At 40.9% G+C, this 22285-nt stretch overlaps 1 protein-coding gene and 1 long non-coding RNA gene across 4 annotated transcripts; one reads left to right on the top strand and one right to left on the bottom strand.

Moving 5' to 3' along the window:
- Positions 1-7519: 7519 nt before the first annotated feature.
- LOC147248481 (uncharacterized) lies at positions 7520-14678 on the bottom strand. 2 transcript variants are annotated; one of them, XR_015119441.1, is made up of 3 exons: positions 14578-14678; positions 14140-14254; positions 7520-7742 (listed from the first exon to the last, which is right to left on the bottom strand). It is a non-coding gene; the product is annotated as an uncharacterized LOC147248481 (long non-coding RNA). The 2 variants fall into 2 exon arrangements; XR_015119440.1 differs by lacking the exon at positions 7520-7742 and adding an exon at positions 12490-12792.
- On the top strand, positions 9932-20681 carry LOC147248480 (insulin-like). 2 transcript variants are annotated; one of them, XM_086226007.1, is made up of 3 exons: positions 9932-10038; positions 19967-20159; positions 20363-20681. In XM_086226007.1, the coding sequence occupies exons 2-3, from the start codon at positions 19979-19981 to the stop codon at positions 20530-20532; spliced, it is 351 nt and encodes a 116-aa protein (XP_086082133.1). In that variant the 5' UTR covers positions 9932-10038; positions 19967-19978; the 3' UTR covers positions 20533-20681. The 2 variants fall into 2 exon arrangements, with proteins under 2 accessions (XP_086082133.1, XP_086082132.1); XM_086226006.1 differs by lacking the exon at positions 9932-10038 and adding an exon at positions 19224-19684.
- Positions 20682-22285: the final 1604 nt, after the last annotated feature.

The following is a 22285-nucleotide window of genomic DNA, read 5'->3' as shown; positions in this document are numbered from 1 at the left end:
TCATAAACTGCACAAGCTGTAGATCTTAAATGATTCAATGACAAGTAGGCACACACACATTATCAAGTGATCAAGGCTACATTTGGTGAGGGACACACTAATGTTTGTTTGATTGGAACTACATCCAGAAATCATCTTAAAGTAGAGTTGTGCTCGGGAACTGAAGAAGGTGTGGACGGTGTTTGACGTAGGCATCGCTGGCTTTTAAGAACAAACTAACACCAGCCAGCATGTTCAGAGAAACGCAATCTTAACAAGCAAGGCAGCAGGGACATTAGCCTTGCTTTGACACAAATAAGAAATTGAGAAAGTAATTTTTATGTGGGACTCATGAGAGGAGCAAAATTTATCTTGACCTGTTTACAGCTTCAGGGATCAGGTTCAGCATCAGAGCCCTGAAGTCTTCTGTGGGAGTCATTATTTTTTTCAAGCAGCCTCTCAGTGAGGGCATGACAAGCCAAAAGCATTTTTGCACAAAGCAGAGAAATGCTCTCTAAGAAAAAAAGAAAAAAAGTTGTCCCTTATTTTGTTGATGAAATCCTGAGTTGAGGAGGAAGAGGCTGATTTATGATATGATTCACCGGCCAGGGGTTCAGTGTCATCCTGGTGTTTGGCGACAAAGTTTGTTCCTTCTGTTTACTTTTCATATCGATTTTTTGTTCCTGTCTTGTTTCCTTTTGCCATCATTACTTTATTTTTCTTGCTTTCTCTGCTTCAAGCCATGTGACAATGCAGAGAAATATAAATATGTTGTATTCATAATCTACTGTTGGCCTGTATGGGGTGCATAGAATAGTTTTTGTCATCTCTCACACTGTATTTTCTCCTTCATAATCAATTGCATTGTGGCAGAGAGACGAGCGGAGATTAATTTTATTCAGCAATGTAAGTACAACTGGCATTTCTCATGTACTTTAGGGCAAAGTTGTAAATTGCACATTTCCAATTGGATTATCTGGTGTGCACAGTTTATGTTCCACTGCTGTAGCACAGAGCGGCTTCAGCTTTTGTTGATTTTTGGTGCCCAGGGCGACTCGGCAGCCTCGCGGAGTTGGCAAAGAATCAGAAGTGTTTTCAGTGTAAATTCAAGACCACTCTCATGTTTAACAGTAGCATAATAAGTGAAAAGAGCTTTAGACTAAAAAAAGCGTTTACATTTCTTCTAGCGGTGTATGGATGAGTACATCAGACTGTGGAAGGGGAGACAAAAGAATCCTGGTTTGATTAGAATGTTCACTATAACTGGTATTACTCAATTCATTTCAGCATTCACACCTGAGACACATTTATCTCCTTTTAATTTGTTATTTCATTATTACCTCTGGCGACCTGTCCCGGGTGAACCCCGCCACTCGTCCGTTGACGCTGGGATAGGCTCCAGGTTGTGGATGGATTTGGTTGAAACTGGTATGATAGAATTTATAGATTTTGGAATTGATCCAAAGCTGATTGTCATGTTGCCTTAGTATGGGCTGTCCAACTGTCTGATGGGTGTTTTTATTGTCACTCAGATTTTTTTTTTTATTTATTTAGAGGGATTTGTTTTTTTGTCATTTTTATTTAAAATGAAGTGGATACAACCCCACCTCCAAATACATGAGTGCAAAACTTTTTTTTTGCATGATGGAAACATCCATTTTGTGCCAAAAAAATGTAGGTTTTTTGTAGATTTTGTCCCACGTTCATGTGACTTTTTTTTGCTATTATAATCCATCTCTTACACAGGTGTTAGATATAAAGATCACCACACAACTGTTACTAATGATAGGGTCAATAAAATCCACTGCAAATCCTCCAGATGTCTCTCTCTCTCTCTCTCTCTCTCACACACACACACACACACACACACACACACATCAGATTGCCACAGATGTCACAAGTTAATGGAGAGAGGGCCATTGCCATGTCACATGCTGTCATGTCAATTTGGGAAATGGCTGCAGCTGTAAATGTTCATTTTTCAAAAAATAGGCTGCAGTAGAAGTCACTTCCAGCAGTTTGGCACCACAACCAATCGGCTTCCCTACAAAGGCCTCGACCTCTATGATGTTAATACCACGTTTAAGATGCCAAAGTGAAATAGTTCTCCTGCCAAATCTCCAGCAATTATCACAACTCCAGAACTCCTCCTAAAACCCAGAAATTTAAAGTTAATGATGGTGAACATCCAGTTCCCTCCTGTCAAAGTCAATGGGATATTTTTTCTGGTGAAATGCCTGAAATATGGGGTTTACAATAGTTTAAGATGTTAGAATTTTTTTTTTTCTACAGCATAAAGTACAAAAAGGTAAAAAATGGTGGTAACCTTCAAGTGGCAAAACAAGATTACAGACTGTATCATGGACATCAAACCTCATCACGCTGAAAAAAAAGCACAAAGCTAGGGGTGGTGACGAAGTGATGTGTCCACAGTGCAGTTCATTGCTCGCGCAAAGTTAGCTTTGTTCTTGAAACAGTTGCATTTACACTTCCAAAACCCAAAAAGTGGTGTTCAATTGTGAACATTACAGTCTGAGAAACATTTGCTTGAAAATTCAGTGTTAAAATCCCAGTCGAGGGAACCCAACGAACCCTGTTACAGTGCATTTACCAGAAATGACTTGTTTCAAATCACTCAACAAACATGACTAGGTCTGCTTTGCTTTGCAAATGCTAAAATAAAATAGAAAATGTGCTACTCTACTTTTTAACCAACTGAGACTCAAGCATCTGAATGTGCATGTACAAACATGCATGCATAACTGAGCTCAAAATCCAAGTACCTTGTTTCTTTCCCTAACCACCCCCCCCCCCAACCCAGTACTACAATCCTCCAAATTAAGGCTGTCTTTCTTGACTTCTCTGAAATGATTGACGCCTCAAGGAGATTTCAACAGTTACAGTGTTGAGCGTTTAGGACAAAGTTTTATTTGCTGTTGTGTAGAAGCGTAGTCTACTCCATTCGAGGAGCTAATTCGTCGTTAGCTGCAGTTGTGATACTAGTAGCTAAATAGGGAGCGACATAAGTGATTGGGTGAACAAGCAAACATGGGCTCTAATCAGCTGATCTGAGCAAAGACTGATTAGCAGACACGACACTGGTGAGCACACAGCGGGAGGGCAGACAAAGAAAGGAAAGGGCAACAGAAATAATATTCTACAAAGTCTAAAACTCACAATTGAGTCCATTATAAAAGGGCAAAACTGGTATTATATTGCCTCCGTGTTTCTGTTTAAGTGACTTAACACTGCTTTGATATCTTTATCTCTGTTCCTCTTACATATCATACCTCTGTAGCACTTGAGTGGTCTGAAGTAAATTATGAATGCATGCATTAATAAATGAATTATTATTTCCCATCATTGAATGATGCAGTCTACCCAGCATCGCACATTTCCAGAGTTTTGTGCAGATATATGCATTTTCTGATTGTACTGACACTTAGCTATAATTTATTCCACGGAACAAAGAAGGTGCCTCGCAAACCTTGAACAAAACAACTATACTTTATTCATATCTTTCAAAGATAGATGCACAGATGCCTACTATCATGCCAGGATGAATCCCTACCTAGATTTAAATTCAGTTTTTTCACAGACTGGACCATTTTTCTTCTTTGTTGTACTTGAAGTCCTGCTCTGCAGGAAGGGGAAGTAATTGGAACTGTTCAATTTCAAAGACATGATTCTTCATACCTTCAGTTCATCCTGTCTGAACTGCTGAAATTCCCTTTTCACCTGGAACCATTTGCAAGACATCCAAAAGCATCCAGGTTATCTGGGCCTCAAACATCTGACGCCAGTCTTGACAGCTTTGAACTGTGCACTCCAGAATCAAATTCAAAATCAAGGGTCGCAGGATTAGAGCCCTGCATGGTCAGGAATCTGCCGCTAGTTTAGAGAATAACTGCAGCCCCGCATTTCTACAGACTGGACATGTATGTTGCCCACCAAAAGACTTAAGTAATGGAGGATATTGGATCTGCGAACACTGTGCAAATTTTTGAGTTAATTATTTTTGTCCTTGTTCTTTTGTACAATTTATTACAAAGAAGATATTTCATTACGGAGTCAGCTCTACAAAAAAAAAAAAATAGTGCTTAAAACCCACACACTGTTTACAAAAAAAAAAATCACTGTAACAAGTCAAGTGTGGCAAAGACAGATTCTTTCTCTGAATGCAAATTTCTACTCAGAATCATCAATTTCTCCATTTGTACGTTTCAATGAAATCTGCTCGCTGTATGAAACCCTATTCTCCAGCTGCTCAAGAACCGGCATTCTGCATTCGTGGCCAACTGTGAGTAAGACGCTAATGAGTGAAAGGGTCAGCGAGACTGAGAAAAGGACAGATGGCATGAATGAGTGAGAGAATGGCTGATGACAGATGGAATGACTGAGTGGGAGAATGATGGTGATCAAGGCTGCGATTTGCGAGAGGAATAGAATGATAGCTTGTGTGTGTGTGTGTGTGTGTGTGTGTGCGCGTGTCAAAGGTGGGGGTGGTTTGTACCATCAATGTCTAATTGTCTTTGTGTTAAATTGCAATTCCATGGGTCTGCCAGTAGGCCCATTAGGCTGACCTTCAGTCGCTGATAGAAGGGGAATGGGAAAAAATGTTGGGGGCACGAAGGGTGTGTGTGTGTGTGTGTGTGTGTGTGTGAGTGAGAGAGAGATAGACTTGGAAGCATGGTGAGAGGAAAATGAAAAAAGCGGATAGAGTAAAGGGTTGATGGGGTGAGATGGAAAGTCAAGAGAAAGGAGAAAAATCCTCCCAACTTAATGGTTTGACACACTCTTGGGTGGGTAGCTGCAGGAATGGGGTCGCTTTGCCATGATGGGATGGAGAGAGGAAGCGGTTAGCGATGGACCTGAAGCCTGACTGAGAATGACACACAGTCAAGCAATGGCAAAGGCCGGTCTGACCTGCCTTCACCCTCTGATATGAACACAGACATTTGGAAAAAGGTGCTCATTGTCATACACCCTGTCGCTGAAAACGAATGCCAGAGAACCTCAGATAACTTTCTGTTCCTTCAGATAATCCTAATAGCTAAATGCTCGGCCCTGTAGAGATTTCCCAGTGAGCATTTACACAAGACGCATGCATGTTAACCTGCTCCTTGGCTGGGATGTCCAGCTGATGTCCCCCCGTGTCCATGCAGCACTGTATGGGGGAGGGTACCCCCAGGGAATCCTCCACACTGACGCCATTATTATTTAGCAGTTTTTCAAATATGACAGCATAGATCTTTCTATATAAAGAACTTCACCAGGTTTTGGGGGCTACAAAGACAGTTAAGTTGTACGTCACCATTAAGATTCTTTTACAAATCACTCTCAATTCCCAAAGAGCTTTTGAAGTGGGGAAGAACTCACTTTTCCTCACCCTCAAGATGCCAAAATTCTACTTGGTCCTCACAAAAGTAGAAGTACCACACACACACACGCTCTGTACTGTAATTCTATGCACATATTTCTATCTGTACAAAATCATATTATGTATACACACACTCATACATGTATAAACATGTAATCTCTTAACAACCACATGTCCACATATGCACACACGTGTCACAAATAAATACATACACGTTCACATATCACTTTATGACAGACAGAGGACACACACACACACACACACACACACGTGCGGTTGCGTTTCCATCACTTCAGAGGACACAACGTTCACTCCTGGAGACACTCAAGCCTGAGTCTTGCAAACAACTATTCACCCTACAATTTAATTATTCACGCCGTGGGGAATTGCCTTTTTTTTGTTCCTACAATGTGACCGCGTACACAGATTTATATCCCCGCAACATGAGGAATACCTGTCACACACACACACGCACCTATTTCTCTACATCCATTTTATGGAACCATTATTTTACCCCGTGATAGCCCATCCAGCACTATAGGGTGTCCTCTTTGTGAAGGGCATCTAAAGTCAACTCATTTTCTGCCTGCAATCATTGTGTTGCTCTAATTAACCATGATGCATAGGTGGGGATGGTACGTATAGCAGCACGTCTGAGCATCTGAGCACGATAGCAGAGAAGGTAAATAGCCCAGAGGCAAAAGCACACACACTCACACACACCATCTGAGATAAAAACCTGTTGGCATTATTATTGGAGTCCAGTGGAAGGCATTGTCCTTGACTAAGAGTTACGTTTTTTTTTTAAACAGAAATCCATCACGTTAAGAGACAATTAGTGATCACTTGTCTTTTTGTTCCTTCTTTCTCTGCTTCTCTGTCCCTGCCTTTTTTATCCATGGAATATTTTTTTTTTTGGGGGGGGGGGGGGGGGGGCGGACACATCCTGAAAGACACACCGAAGTCAAAGATCTTTACAGAGAACAGTGTCACCTACTGGCTTAGCCAGGGCTTATCTAATACACCGAGGTGAATGTGGTGAGGCTGGGCCATGTTTTCACACTACTGAAGTGCAGGGACAAACTTTATTTCATGGATAATTTGAACTCTTGTTAATTACTCTTAATTATTTCATTTTTTGTTGTTTTTAGAGAAATGTTATTCCTGATGAGAAAGCTGGCAGTACACAGATTGAGCACAATTTGAAGCCCTGAGGCAAATGGTCTGAGTGCCACATGGAAAACAGGTTAATATCAAGGCACTCGTCATTTAAACAAGAACTTGCTGGGGCCTGCTAAGGGCTTTCAGACAACTATAAATCAAAGGATGCCTCCCATGTCACACGAGTAACGTGTCCCACCAGCAGTAGCGACAGCATAGATCTTGAGTCACTAGCTGCCCGACTCCTGACGTGTTCATCAATTTGTTCTTCCACTTATTCAATACTGGCTCTTAAGTCCAGGACCAGGAACACCAACATGCTCTTGGAAACCCAAGTCATACGATTAGACCTGCTGGGCAGACAGACAGGAGCTTCAGAGCTGGGCGAGAGCAGGTAAACACTGCTGCAGCAGGTATCTGACGGAGAAAAAAATAATTCTGCATTTTTCACAGCTTTATCCATCTGACCCGTGAATTGATGAGAGGAAGACCACGATCTGTCTCCATTCAGAATCTGAATGCTGCTCAGGTACCAGCTAGCCATCAGTGTTAGATTGAACTAGATCTACAAAGATGTTGAAAGAATCTTGATATCGTGTCCCAGTAACACAGAGTCTCACATTTTGGAACTAATAATTGTGTAAATCACATTCATTATCATAATCAGACGACTACATACCACCAAATACTAACACATGCAAAACTGGGATATTTGGGAGAATGGAGCCATGGGGCAGTGTCCTTACCTCCTCTGTTTGGTAATCAAGCCCCATGAATGTTAACTCGCTCATAACACGTCGCCTTTCACAATGATTTATTAATTTGAACCTTTTCTTTTAAAAAGGCCACATTATCACCTAAAATGTGCATTTTCAGTGTGCCAGGGGTGGAAAAATAACAGAAAATGACTATGTAAATCATGAACACATTCAAAAAAGGCTCAACTATGAGACTGATTGCAAAAACATTTATTTTATTCCTTATGTTAATTCATCGGGATATTCTTGCTCTGGTAAGAAAGCTTCTGAACTCTGGTCTGTGGGTTAGACAGTGAAACCGTTTTATTAGTCCCATCATCTCTTTGCTGTGGTATTTGTGTCGTGGACAAGACAAACATTTGTTTTAGTATCTCTGTCACGTTCCTGTTCTTTTGGGTATCCTCCTTCCTTTCCTTATCGTAGACCTCTTCAGGAACACATGAAGTCTGAACACCCACAGCTGCCTGCATGACCAGGCAGATAAGGACAGATACTGTTCAGAGTTAGAGAGCACGATATTAAATTGCCTATTTGAGTGGTTTTCTTATATCTCGCTGAGAATTGTATGTGGATGTATCATCTCCTAATGATTTTTTTTCTATTTACGCACCATTAACTGATACACACTCTCACACACACACTTTTCCTGAACACTCTGGATGCCCTCTGCCAGTGTTCAAGCTGTTTACACATTTACATGTATATGTGTTGTATCAAGGTTTATCAAGTATCAAGTACCCTGCGTCACCTAGCACTGGGGGCAGGAAGCTTGTCCCCTGTGCAGCAGACTGGAAGACTGGGATCCCAAAGGTCAGCTATGCTTCACATAAACAGATATGAACCAGTGCCCTGGATGATTCCAGCAGCACACGAGGCAGCTCACAGCCAGATAAGCACAAATCAGAAACAGTGCCAGTCAGAACCTTTAAGCCTTTGAGCACCATCTGGTTCTGGAACCATCCAAGAGGAGAAAATCTCAGCAGGTTAGGAAGGACAGGAGGATAAACACAAGAAGTAGAGATGAAGGCAGGCAGCAATGAGTTTGTTAGTGTTTTTGGTACATGTAAAACCAACACTATGGCTGATGTATTAGCTACTGTATTACATTTGGTGTGTCATTTCTTTGTCCGCAGGACAATCAAAAACAACCAGGCCAATTTTCATTCAACATGATAACTATGACCCATGGAAGTTGTTGGCGATCCAAACCTTGAGGTAGACTAATTTTTTTCCCCCACTTTATTAAAAATTGACCATTGCAGTACATTCAGAAGCTTAAGTGAAAGAAGGCACAAATTGGATTTGAACCCACAGCCACAAAGAACACGATTCACACATTTTTGCCCTGAACTTAGTCAGATTCTTTCACACAATTTTGCCATGGAATCAAGGCAAAATGACCAAGTCTTAGAAGCAGGAGTAACATACAACTAGCCCATAGATTGCAATTATAATAGTGGGTCTGAGTTTACTGTATCAAAAACATACTGATCTTTCAGTGCTACACACACGAACCCGGAATTATGATAAGTCGTTTTTATATAGCACCTTTTATACAGAGAATATAGCCCAAAGTACTTTACATGCCGTAGTTTTAAGAAGAGAATAGTCAATTAATATAGCAAGCATTCAAAAACTGTGGTTGTTAGACCAGAAAATAAAAGTTGGGACATCATAATGGTCTCTAAAAACACTGTCCTAAATTATCCTGAGCGCTCACATGTGCTGAGTCATCAAAAATCTCAACTTCCCCACAAATTTTTTTTTTTACAATTACGCACTCTGGCAGGAGGTGCAGAAGTGTGAATTGAAGGATGTCTACTCAGAGGGACAGCTTTTCTCCCCAGGCTATTAAACTTATCAACACATTTAATCTACTAGCTCCCAACTAACCAATGTAACTCCCAGCACGCCCTCACCCACAGAATTCCATATGCCTGCCAGTGTGTCAGTAAATACTCATTCCATGATGTCCCAAATCATTCTGTTCATCTGAATTATTGGAAGCCCGAGGAAGAATTTTATTGTACATGGAATAATGTGAAATGACAAAAAATATATATATTTTTTTTGAACAGACACTGTGACTTCGATTAACATTCAGATTCCCAGCAAATGACTGTCACGGCCCTTTTGCAGGGGTTAATTTGAGCCGGATCCTGCCGGAACAAGATCCGGCACCTCTGAATTTTGGCCTCCCCGTGTTCCGGTACTTATTTGGGCAGATCCGGTACCTCGGTCATTATTTGGGCAGATCTGGTACCTCTTGTATTAAAAGAAAATATGAAAACGTTTTAAAAATGTTTAAAATACAACAATAATGTGCATAGATACATTTACAGACCAAATCCTGAGAATTTCATGTTGTTTATAAAGATTCAACGTTAATTGAAAGAGTCAGAGATCTGTTGAGGCACTGACGCCAACAAACCACGCCCCTGACACAAACAAATAACCTTTTGAAATTCGCCGCCTCTGGAGGAGCAAGCGGAGAGGAAATAAGCTGTTACTTTTTCAACGTCAACATGTCAAAAAGACAGTTAAATTTGCTGTTTTTTCAAAAAGAAGGAAGAGTCGCATGACGCTTAAAACGAGTCAGAAAAGCCTCCACAAGCGGCGACGAGGGCAGCTGCAGCGGTCATGTTGACGATCAAAATCGGCTGCAGCAGGAGGCCAGCGCCGCCACAGCGAGCCTGGTTCACCTCCAGCTAGCCTAGCCGGGTCTAACGTGATGTGGGGTGTCTTGGACAACTAAATGAGGTGAGCATACCATCTAATAATAGGCCGCCGTGCCAATCTTTAAATACCGTAATAATAATAATAACGGAAGATTCGTGTGATTTATTGTGAGCTCTTTTTGTTTGTTTTACAAGTTAGACCTGTTGAGAAACGAATTTCTGACTGTAGACTCAAAGTCCCACCTGTGGTGACGTGGGCGTTCACCTGTGCTGTGCAGAGGAGGCTGAATAACTGAATTATCGTCATAACATTTATACCATGGATATTATTTGAAATGGAGGCTTGTAAGTCCCGCATCATGGCAAGTGGGCATTTGTGTGTTGTTTTCTGTATAAGTTCCGGGACCTGTGCCCCTCTCTCACCTTTGAGCTGTCCTATGTACTTAGCGTTCTGGCACCTTTTGATTTACAAATTAAGCACTGCCCTTTTGTATTTATTTTCTATATGAAACCATTTCCAAAAATGCTTGCCTCTATTATACATTTGATTTTCACCCATTTGGATCTGACATGGTTATAATCACCAATCCAGTTTGTGTGAAATTAAATGCTGAGAATGTGTATTGTATTTCAAAAGATAATAATAGCCAGTGGAAGTCAGCTGACAGAGCGGAAGAAGACGGATAATCATATTTTAATTATTGGCCCATCATAGAGGTGAAGCTCTGCCACAACAGCTTTACAGCCAATTCCCCATGAAGCAGAAACTCTTGTCAAATGACCCCTTGATTTTTGCCATCTTCTCTCCTGTCAGTGTTGAAAGCACACACAGTGTTGTCTTAGACAAAAGGGCACATTACAGTGACATATTTCCTGGAGATCTACCCTAACTTGAACCACGTTGACAGTCTAATGGGGCTGCTACCTTGATAACAGAAGTTGATTTAAATGGATCAGTAATTTTGCCAGTGGGAAAAAGAACTGCAAAGAACCGGTCACAAATACTATCAAGTCCAAGTACAAGGACTCTGGTTGCACCAAACAGAAATAGTCTTCAAATAATTCAAAATCTGAAGGGCACAGAGTCACTTCTACCCTTTGGACAAAATGGAAAAAAAAAAATCCTCTCGAAGTCTTGGCTGCAAATGTATGACATAGAATATGACATTGCTGCAGCCTGCGACGTGTGTCAAAGGCTAGTTAATAGCTGATGGGCAAAGTTAACACCAATGATTGTACCAGTAAAAAAGGTACTGCAGCAGTGGTTGGCGGTCATGGATGTAATAATACTCGTGTGTCTGTTTTGTGCAGATTGTAAAAACTACACAAACTGGGAAAAAAGTTTTAGTGCATTTTCATATCCAGCAACATGTCCTTGGTTTGCACTCTCAAATATTTACACAAGCACGCCTGTGTCTGCAAGCTGTGTGTGTTTATCAAACGCTCTGTGCGTGTGTGCTCACCCACTTGTAGTGATCTGCACTACCAGTCAACAAGGCGCTGCACCCTCCATTTCACTATTGAGGTCAGCCGTCTCATAACCTGCCAAATCAACCCATGCAGAAAATGGGACCTGACGTCAGTAAGTAGTCCTTCCAACACCGTGTGCAGGTGGCGTCACAATCAGCTGTCCCGGCCTCTAAAATGATCTGACTATTCCAGCACTTTAAAAACAAACAAGGGAAAATTCAATTTGCTTCTTATGTCACAGTATGCTCAGGAATAACTTCAACTGTCAAACTTTGTCTTTGTTTATCCAAGCATGTGTGCATACACAGTTATGAATGATCTTAAGTATGATCCTTTACTCTTTGCTGTCAATAAGATTATTTCTCATCTTTGTGAAGGTAGAATTGAAAGCAATTCATCTGTGTCAGACAGGAAACAGCAACACTTCAAGTGACCTACTACTGAAAGAACCCACAGTATACTTCACACCGAGGACTGAATTAGTTTGATGGAAGCAGTCAGTGTCATGCCCAGTTTTCTTAGCCAGACACAGCAGTTTTGACTCTGTGACCAAGTCAGAGCCATTTTTGTCTACCTGATGATAGTGCCATGGTTTTCAGGTGTACTGTGGGGTGAGAATATTCGATGCAACACCGCAAAATTAATCAAATAATACATCGGTCACGTTGAGTTACATTCCATTCTCCCCCTTTCCTCCGCTTCCAGCTGTTATCAGATGTTTGCTCTACTGGGACTCTGAGTGATACCTCTAGGGCTCTAATTGTTTATGCTAACCAATCATGTGTGAGTTATTGCCCATCCACTCTGCAGCATGGAGCGCTCCGATTAGTGCCAGGTGTCCCAAAAGCCATTTCACTTGCTACTTAGAAAATAAGATGGTGTGGGAAAGCTTGGGGGGGGGGGGGGGGCACGGTGATATGGGGATAGAGTAGTGACTAATAAAAGGCACTCAGGATGTATTTGGGGGCTTATGTAGAAATGTCTCCCTCTAGAAAAATATTTTGTGCAGACAAATATCTCACTTTATAAATATAAAAACAATAACAAATTAAAAAAGGTTTGCAAATATATTTCTGATGCACCCGTATTTAACAAAATGTGTATTTAAGAAATTCCACCAAAACATATGTATGCTTTGAAATTTACATACAAAGTCTTGAATCTGCATTACAAAAAAACTGCTTGCGGTTTCCACTAGTTTGACCTTATGAGTACACACACATGCCAGCCCTTGAGTGGCACTGCCAGAGGGATGTTAATGCTGGAAATTTCCACAAAACTCTACCTCACACTTCTTTTTCATTGTACAACAATGAAGTCATGAGGAGTGCAGCTGTAGCTCCCAACATTTGTAGCTGAACAAGTTCTAAAAATAAAGGACATACAAATCTGTCAGTTTTGTGTGAGATACAGTATACAGCCGTACACAATGCATAGCAAACGCCGCACCAAGAGGGTTTTTCATTTCCATGTTTCCCATCTGTAAGAACTGCTGATGTGAAGAATTACATGCCTACAGCCACTGATGTAGCTGCTGTGAGCAGCTGGTCTATGTCAAGAGAGCATGCTACATAGGCGCACAGAAATATGTGCACATAGACAAATACACGCAGCTCCACACAATGAAACGAATACTGAATTTTACTTCCACATACTCTCATAGCTATGATGCCATTTAGACTTTCTCTGCCTCTCAACTCAGCACAAATTTTTTAACAGAGGAAGTGGCCTCCAGTCAAGTGGTTTGACTCTTTCTGCTCTGGCTGAGAGACACAATGAATTAATCAAGTAATGTCAACAGTATACAAGCATGAATTGGCAGTACGTCATTCTGAGTTCCAGAAATATTCTTTTTAAAAGAGCTGGACACTGTCAGAACCAGAAGTTAAGTTAGAAAATCTGGAATCTCAATGTTTGGCTTCTGTTTGCTTTGTTGTCTGTTTTAACAGCTGATTCACATTAGAAGCCATGTCTCTCTGACATCATGCTAAGTGAAGGAAGCTATAATGCTACATAATGTATTTGTGTTTCCAGCTGCAGCTCATAATTGCCAGAAATCTGTATAATATCCTACCATATCTTAAACAAGAGCTGATAAAGTTACCTGGAAGTGGATCAACGCTAACCTTAGCTGTTGGCTATGATATTACATTTAAATGTGGACTAGTCCTCCTGGATTTTTAACTGTCCATTGTGTTTTCAGTTCCGAGTTAACCGTGAAACAATAAGATTAAAATAATGAATCCATTTCTCAACAGTTATGCGTTCCAGCTGCAGCCTGGTACACAGCAGTACACCATTACCCAGCTTGTGTTTAGCTAACAGAGGATCATGGATATGTTCAACTGGCACGGGTGGTCTTAGCTAGGTGGCGTTTGCATGCATCTGAGATAATAAAGATAAGCAGACATTGCTCATGAGATCAGAAATCCACTCAAATATAATGTGAGATGTAAAAAAAAAAAAAATCCATTAAAGTTCCTCTAGTGACCTAAGCAGGCCCACTAAAATTGTCCCTACTTCAGTTGTAATTGTATCTCCCATTTCATTTATTAAAACTCTACAGCCTTTTCTGTGCAGGTAAATGCTGCTCATGTGAAATTTAACTGCATGTTACCTTAATGTTTTTCTCACTCTCTCCAACCTACTTACTCCAGATCAAAGAATACAGACTTACATTAATTCCCTTAAGACATAACTTACAACTACTTACCTTAAACCTTCCCCGGCAACCTTGCGCCAAGTCTTCACCCTTAAAATGTAGTGACTTTCACCCGAGAGGCTTCTTGCTTTTTGCTTCCCCCATAATCTCACTGTGGGGAATATACCTGGCACGCACAAACACTCTGTTTAAATTGTAATTAAATCTTAAATCACTGAACTGAAAAGATTGCAGCAGACAGAACACAGCTGGAATTATTATTTTTTTTCCCAGTCAGTCACGTTTCAGGCAGATGGATCAAACAAAAGAGGGGTTCAACAAACTGTAAATTTTCATCTTTGCATTTTCATGCAGCATGTACTAGTATGTTTCATGGACTCGAGGTAGGTGGAGAGGATTAGAGAGACTGGACATAAGAAGCAGGTATCCAAAGGAACACATCACAATTTTGTGAGAAAAGACATTAATCAGTAGGCAGTGGTTCCCTACCATCAGGAATTTGGCTGTCTCTGGTTTAGCTTGGTCCTGTTCTGATTTGAAATGTACTCAATGTGTCTCTCATCAACTTTAACTTCCTGCCTGTATTGTCTTCACCTGTGCCTTATCACTCAATCTGTCTTCATTAGCTCAGCATTGTTCTACCCAATCGGCTGCCTGCCTGCTCTCATGTTTTACCACCTGTGCCTCATTGTCTCATTAGTCCAAACTTTTTTTTTTTTGGTCCTGTTTCTTTTGTCTTTGTTAGATCCTCTATTCAGTTGCCCTGCCTGTACATCACCTGTTAGTTTACCTTGTCACTTTAATTACCTGTTTTGTTCTAGCTGATTTCTTCCATTTGGGTCCACTATTTTTTTAATGTAAAACATGCAGTGACGGGTGATTTAAGTGAGGGGAAAATACATTTTAGTGAATTTGTTTGATACACATGTAGTGAAATAGAAAGTATTTTAGTTTAACACTTCTTCTAAATTTAGGAAATCACCTTGTTGGAAAAGCTGACTGAAAATCCTCCTCCACATCTGCTTTAACTCCAGCTACAGTTGTAACCCAGGGACATGCATTGGCTCCATACAGTACTTTAATTGAGCCTGAGTCGTCTATTAATAAATTAGCTTGAGGTAATGAAATGTGCAGCATCCATTAAATTGCTCTCTTGCACATGAAATGGACATTTCCTATTTAATTCCACTGGTGTCTATGGGTTTATGTGTTCTGTACTTTTCTTGCTAATTAAAAAAGTCTCTGCATGACTTAACTGTATCAGACATTAAATGACACAGTGATAAGAGCCTCTTGTGTATATATCTCTCCTAAGTAGCTGCTGATTGATTCGCACAAGTTATTGGAAATCAATACAGAAAGTTAAATTACTGTAAAGGAAAAGGTCAGACATAACGTACGTTGGCACACGTGCTTTTTAGAGATTGATCAGACACTAGATAAGTCTGCAGCCCATTTCTGTGCTGCGGCAGAGCACAAAATTACTTAGAAATTATTCTGCTGTGCATCACATGAAGACAACATAGTGTAGTTTTGATGAATACATGATTATTGTTAAATCAGTTGACGTTATGGCTCAAGTTTGGCTTGTAGATGTCTTCAGGCTAGGACTCACATCAAATGTGTAAAATCGGGGGGGGGGGGGGTAACAGTAATATTTGCTGACAGGTGACATCAGTTTCCCTTTCTGTGGAAAGATGTCAAATTGGGCTAGTCTACCCCAAAATTTAATTCTTGGTGAAAATCAGCCTTATTGCTGACTTTATCTTGCTAGCAATGGAAAAAAATCACCTTCCAGGGGCAAGTAAGGGGAGGTAAAAAAATGTCCGCAGAAAATCCATCAAGGTGTGAAAGAGATGATCAACATTGAATGTAGCAAACATCAGTAATCTAATGTGGCTGCCGCAACAGGTTAGCAACAACAACTAGAAATAGAGTTCCAGTAAAGATCAGTCAAGAACAAAACCTGCAAAATGTCATAAATGCATGATACGATGCATTTTGACTTGGACATCAAGAAAAAAGAAAAGCTAAATAGAATAATTGCAAGCCTGCAGTCCCTTCAGTTTACTGCAGCAATGTTACTTCTTCAAGATGCAAACCAAAAAGGATGGTCAATAACTAAGGTGTTGAAGTTACACATTGCTGCAAGGATCTAAGATCTAATAAACTGATACATGTTGCCATACTTTTAATACACACTGTACCTGGACAGCTAAACAAAACCCACACATCTTTTAACTTGTTTTTTCCCTCTTGTGTTTAAGCTCATTTTCAATTAACTTGATTTGATGCGCATTTACATCCCGAAGACCACAGAATAATCTCATAGTAATAATGAGAACAATACAGTTGGGAGGTGGGGACACACTAGTGTTATGTATGATAATTGTAGAACATATTAAGGTTATTTGTAAACCCTTTTACATTGAGATTCCTTCTCCAATATCCATTCTAAATCTCATTACAATTACAGAACCATAAACAGCAGCAATTCAGCAGCTAAAGGCTACTTGCAATTTCCATTTCCATATAAAGTCTAATCATTATTTTGAGACTCGCTTGTATGCCTCACATGCACTTGCACAGTTGAGCGATTCAGAGAATGTGTGATGTTATCAAATCACTTTGCAGCAAGTAATACATTTAAATCAATCCTCACCTATTTGCTGGCCTGTGCATTATTCATAGCAACCATTGTTGTCAGTCTATTTTGAAACTGCTTCTTGGTTTTGCAGTGGAGGTCCAATTGGCTTTCGCATTTGTTTGCATGTGTGTGGATGTGTGTCTGTTGAGTGTTCAGAAGGGTGTTTTGCTCTTGTCTGAGTAGTTCTGTAAAACCCTCACGTCCATCGAAAAAAAAATTATGTTTCTGAATAAATGAAACATTTATATTTCATTTGGAATCAAAATTACCCGATGAGCCGTGTTTCACAGCAGTGCCGCTGAACTCTACATAATGACATGGAGATTGTGGTCTGAATGAAAACTCGGGAGCTCCAAGTACACACTCCATGCTAATAAGAAACACGAGCCAAATAGTAGTGACTTCATGATGCGCTTGATTTTTAGGAGAGAATTACAGTGATGCTGTCTTAAAAAAAAGACTTTGGGTTCTTGAATCAGATTTGATCCCCACTACAATTATTTGACACATGACACAAGGGTTTCTCCGTAAAATGTTGTTTTAGCAGGAATTTTAGAAAAACCTGGACACGTCTTTGTGACCTGCTGTTATTACAGAGCAGTTTGGCATCCAGAATGTCTTGCATGTCTTGATGTTGACCAATAGGATGACAGCTTAACATCTGGCTGCAGAACAGTTGTTAAACAGTGGTCCTCAAAACCAATAGCCCAGCTTCACACGTGACGTTTGAGTAGCCATGACTGACAGGTTCTTGACACTTCTCCCCACACGCCGATGAGTTGTGAATCATGATTGGTAGGGGTCAAACTTGTAGTTTTTCCTAATTTGACATTGTGAAAAACAGGCAATATGTTCTTTTATCCTGGCACAACACAATAAAACCACAGTCGTTGTCTTGGTTCTCTGATCCTCTGATGTTTTTTTTAACCCACACTATAATTTATGACAGTACAAAAAGTCATGGGGTAGAAAAGTTTTTATCGCTGTTTAAAATTCATGACCGGTATAAAAAGGTTTATGAAATGAACTGTGAATATCATCACAGACTGTGAGACTCTTCTTAATCAGGTACACAGTGTACTGAGACCGGTCTTCTCATTGTGCTATTGTGGAATTTAAATAATAAGAGAGAAAAAGAAAGCTCTCATCAATCTGAGCCCAAATAACCCGATTTTGCACCCTGACAGTGTGTGTTGTAAAGTCCGATTCTGTGTGCAGGTGATGAGCTGTTCCTCCAGTTTTACTTTTGTGGAGTGGAGCCATACAGAAATACCACGCGTGACCTTCTTTGACGTTGATGCATTTTGGGAAGCATGTATTGAAGAATTCATGATTAATGATGACAGCTCGTGAGCAATCATGATGTTTTTCTATCTGCCGCCATAACACTGCAGCTTCTTCCAGGTGGCATTGCTTTGTGGCTTCTACTTTTTGTTGTTGTTTTTTTTTTAAACTGTGTACAGCAGTTTTTATTTTCTGCAAATGTATCTTTTACTCTTACATTCTGCATAGTGTTTGTCCACCATATGGCGTCCTGCCAGCGCAATAATACAACTGCACCATGCTTGATGCTGCTGTCTCAGCAGTGTCACTGTAGGTTTTTGGAGAGAGTCCAAAAATGACAGACATCTCCTTTTGCCATGAAGAAGAACAAAGACAACTGTTCTTAGTCCTAGTGAGCCAAAAAGTGGATCTGCCAACATACTGTGTACATCAGCTGCAGTAGGTAAAGGCAAAATAAAAATCTTCACTCCCTTTGTGGACTTCACTGCAACAGCCTGCTGGCTTGTTAAGAGAAGGGGCATTGTTGCAGGTTTGGACAACGTGCTGTATCTCTTTAGGTTCTTACACCTCTTTAAAACAATGTCATAATTGTAACAATGTGGTAGTCTGGTCCATCAGACTGACCTGTGCTTAAATTGCAACTGAGGTTCTCATCTCACTGAGTGATCCCTAGCAAGGCCACAAGAGGTGGACTTCAGCAGGGTGCACTTGCACAAGCATTGGCACTCAACATGGATATGACTGGCAGCTAAACAGACAAAAAAGATAAAAACGTCATTGATGACGTAGTCAGTCTACACAGAGCAATAAAGCTGAATCCAGCAGGCGGAGCATGAAAATTCATACAACTAACAATGTTGCGATGTGACGAGGTCATGCTATCTTTCACCTGCCATTTGCTCACTTGCTGTAGGTTCAACCACATAGCGGTGGTGCGTAAACTCGGTGAGTAAACATGTCACCTTTTGGTATCGCAGTTGGTTTTGTACCCTCATCAGGTTCTTGTGAACCAATGAAATAAATCCTGACATGTCGGATTCAGACTGTAGTGTACAGCTCAGCGATGACGTAAGTAACGTGAGTACAGGCCAGCAGAAGGGGAGGGTGGAGGGATAATTATGCTTCAAGATGGTTTAAGGCTACTGGGCCAAGTGTGAGTGGGCTCCAAAAATGTAAAAACTAGTTTCAGCAAATCTTTATTCAGACATAGTTAATGTTAGTCTAATTCAGGAAGGGAGAATTACAGCTTTTCTGCTTGTTATGTGTTGGTTTCTACTCACTTCTATCACTCGTTGGTGATTGCATAGTGAGATAAAAGGCTAAGTGGCCATATGGCTGGTTAAACTATCAGGTTGAGTAATTGTGTTCAGTCGAAGGCTAAAAGGTGATCAGCATTTGAGTAGGAGATGATCAGATCATTCAGGCTCATTAGCTTAGTTTGTTTTACTAAGTGTTCCAGCAAAAGTGTTTCCAGCTAACTGGTCAATCAGAACTAAACTGCCACTGAATATCTGCTGACTGGCTAATTTGACACCAATGTATATATCCACATGCACACACATTAGCAGGCGTGTCCAGGTGGTGGTGGGACTATTAATGGAGAGGACACTGTCTGCCTCACACAAACCAGCACTTCTTAAGGGTTGTCCTCCTCCTACTGTGCAGGTGAGCTGTTCTCCAGCACCTCCGTTTACTTCTTCTCTACATTTTCCAAAATCTTCCCTCCTTTAACTCCTTCACTACCAGTTAACTCCCATCCACTCCACAGGGAAGCTCCAATACCATTCCTGATCTCCATCTATCTTCCTGTACGTCTCAGCTCATCCTTCTTCACTACACTTCACTTTTTCCTTCTCCGATTCGGATCCATTTCTCCTTCTCCTGTTGTCCCTGGTCTACTGTACATGTAGCTGGCTCAACTGCGTCTCATCTTGTTTCTGTACTTAGTGTTCCTCCATCATGGCATCACTGTGGCTCCATTCCGCCTCACTCCTGGTCTTACTGGTCATGTCATGTCCAGGTACCAGAGCGGTGGCATCACAGCACCTGTGTGGCTCTCACCTGGTGGAGGCCCTTCACCTGGTCTGCGGGGACAAAGGATTTTACTACCACCCTAGAAGAGACATTGACGCTGTGCTGCGTGAGAATATACTGCAATACACTTCACAGCACTTTATATTTTAAAACATGCATCAGTGGGTACTGAATGACGCTTACATTTAACAAGCTGCATATGAGAACATTTTGTGGAACTCACCCTGCCTCTCTCAGTTCATTCCCTCTGAGCTTTGCTAAATTTTAACCAGGAAGATGATGATTTCCCTCAACTGCCTGTCCCTTCAGGTTTCCTACCTCCGAAGGTAGGCGAAACGGTACCGGCGGGTGGCGAGAACGAGGTCCCCGAGTTTGCCTTCAAGGACCAAATGGACATGATGATGAAACGACAAGGAATTGTAGAACAGTGCTGTCACAAGCCCTGCAGCATCTTTGATTTGGAGAACTACTGCAACTGACCAGCCAGTTCAGAAGCTTCTGATTAAGTCTGCCTTGGTTTGCCTTACTAAGCGTAGCGCTCCTTCTTGCAGCTTGCAACCTTTACTCCTTCCTGCAATTGTCAGAAAACTGACAGTTCTATCTCTGTAAAGCCGACTGGTGTCAAATGAAATGCTGATAAATTAAATTTATTTTTTCCTAAAAAATAAAGTTCTATAAATTGAGAAAGTGTGTTTTCTTCTTTCTTTTTTTTTTGTTTTATCTTGTCAACTCCACTGTCTGTCAAGTTACATAACTTAGAAACAACGCCACTGGTTCTTTGGTAGCATGTGATGTTTTATTCTCTCTTGTCACAATTCAATCAGCTTCCCACCTGTGTGACATGCAAGCAGCCACGTGGCCCGAGACATCCACAGACTTGATTAAAAAGAGAAACATATCTATTTCAGCTGACTCGAGTAAGATATAAGACTGAAACACTTTGTGCGCAGACACGGCATGAGAGGAATCCTGAGGAGAGGAACGCAGTAGCTTTGCCTTGACATGTGCTCTCCGTTTCTATGGTAGTGATGTTTTGTTACAGTCAGTATTTCAGAGTGAGAATGTGTATAGAATCCCACACCGTGACATCCTTCTGCATCTCACAGGAGAGTCTGTTGACCAGATGTTTAGTATTTCCTCTCACTTATGTCAGGATAAAAACGGTACATTCCAATTGGTCATCCAGAATCTAAATTTTGCCATTTGTAAAAACGTATCGGTCAACAGTTGGCTCATGCTGGCAGTGTCTCCGTGGTGCACACAGAAAAGAAATATATTTGAGGCTTACATTGTGTTATATTGTTGTATGTCTGTCTCTAATTGCTCTGAGGAACAAATACATGATTTTTTTTTTGAAGTATGGAAGTGTGTGTTTCCTGACACGTTTAGCAGAGATCAGCACTCCCCCCTGCTGGTTGCTCTGCAGATCTGCGGGATTTGAAACGTCTTTTGAAGCCTCCCACATGTTTTAGAAGATGAAGGGAGGTTCTACATGCAGAAGAGAGTAAGAAATAAGGATTCTTCCTTACATCATCACTGTGTTAAGTGGTTTTACTGAAGCACAGCTGACTGAAAACTGAAAAGTTGCTGTAAATAACTAAATGGTTATTTGAAATTAAATTTAAATGGAAATATTCATCTGCATGATTTCCCAGCATTTTGCTACTGAAACACACAAACCCTGCAGGCTGAACACAGTGTTCTCACACAAGTAAGGCCTCATAATTAGAGCAATTACACAGTTTCATATGATTATTACAAAGTTCGGTGTCACGGTAATAATCAAGAACCAAATGCAGAGGGAATTTCAATGGCATACTGTCCTCCACTGAATATTGAGGAGTCACTCACACACACACACACACACACACAAACACACACACACACACACACAGAGTCTCTTAGTATTCCACTTGAGACACTGTGATTCCACATTGCAATTTCCTGTTTGAGTCTTATCTGGAGCAACCTGGAACTGCACTCCAGCGAAGCTTCACACAACTCCCTCTCCCCACCTGCTGCTATTCCATCTCGCTTTCCATTTAGCACTCTCTTTTTCCTCTCTCTTTCACACCGCCATTCTCATTTTCACTCTCCCCTGGCCGACTGTGCAATGTCACAATTAGTATGCGAAGAACAAGTCAAAGCTTTACCTGGACATCAGTCACTCGAGTCAGCTGTCTGTCAGTCAGTCAGTCAGCTGATCAGTGCCCAGCTCACATTCTCGGTGAA

The sequence above is a fragment of the Aulostomus chinensis genome, chromosome 15, assembly GCF_037954235.1.
Source record: "Aulostomus chinensis isolate RoL2024-O1b breed Wild chromosome 15, RoL_Achi_v1.0, whole genome shotgun sequence".
NCBI classification, from domain to species: Eukaryota; Metazoa; Chordata; class Actinopteri; order Syngnathiformes; family Aulostomidae; genus Aulostomus; species Aulostomus chinensis.
This window is presented reverse-complemented; position numbering and strand designations above follow the sequence as displayed.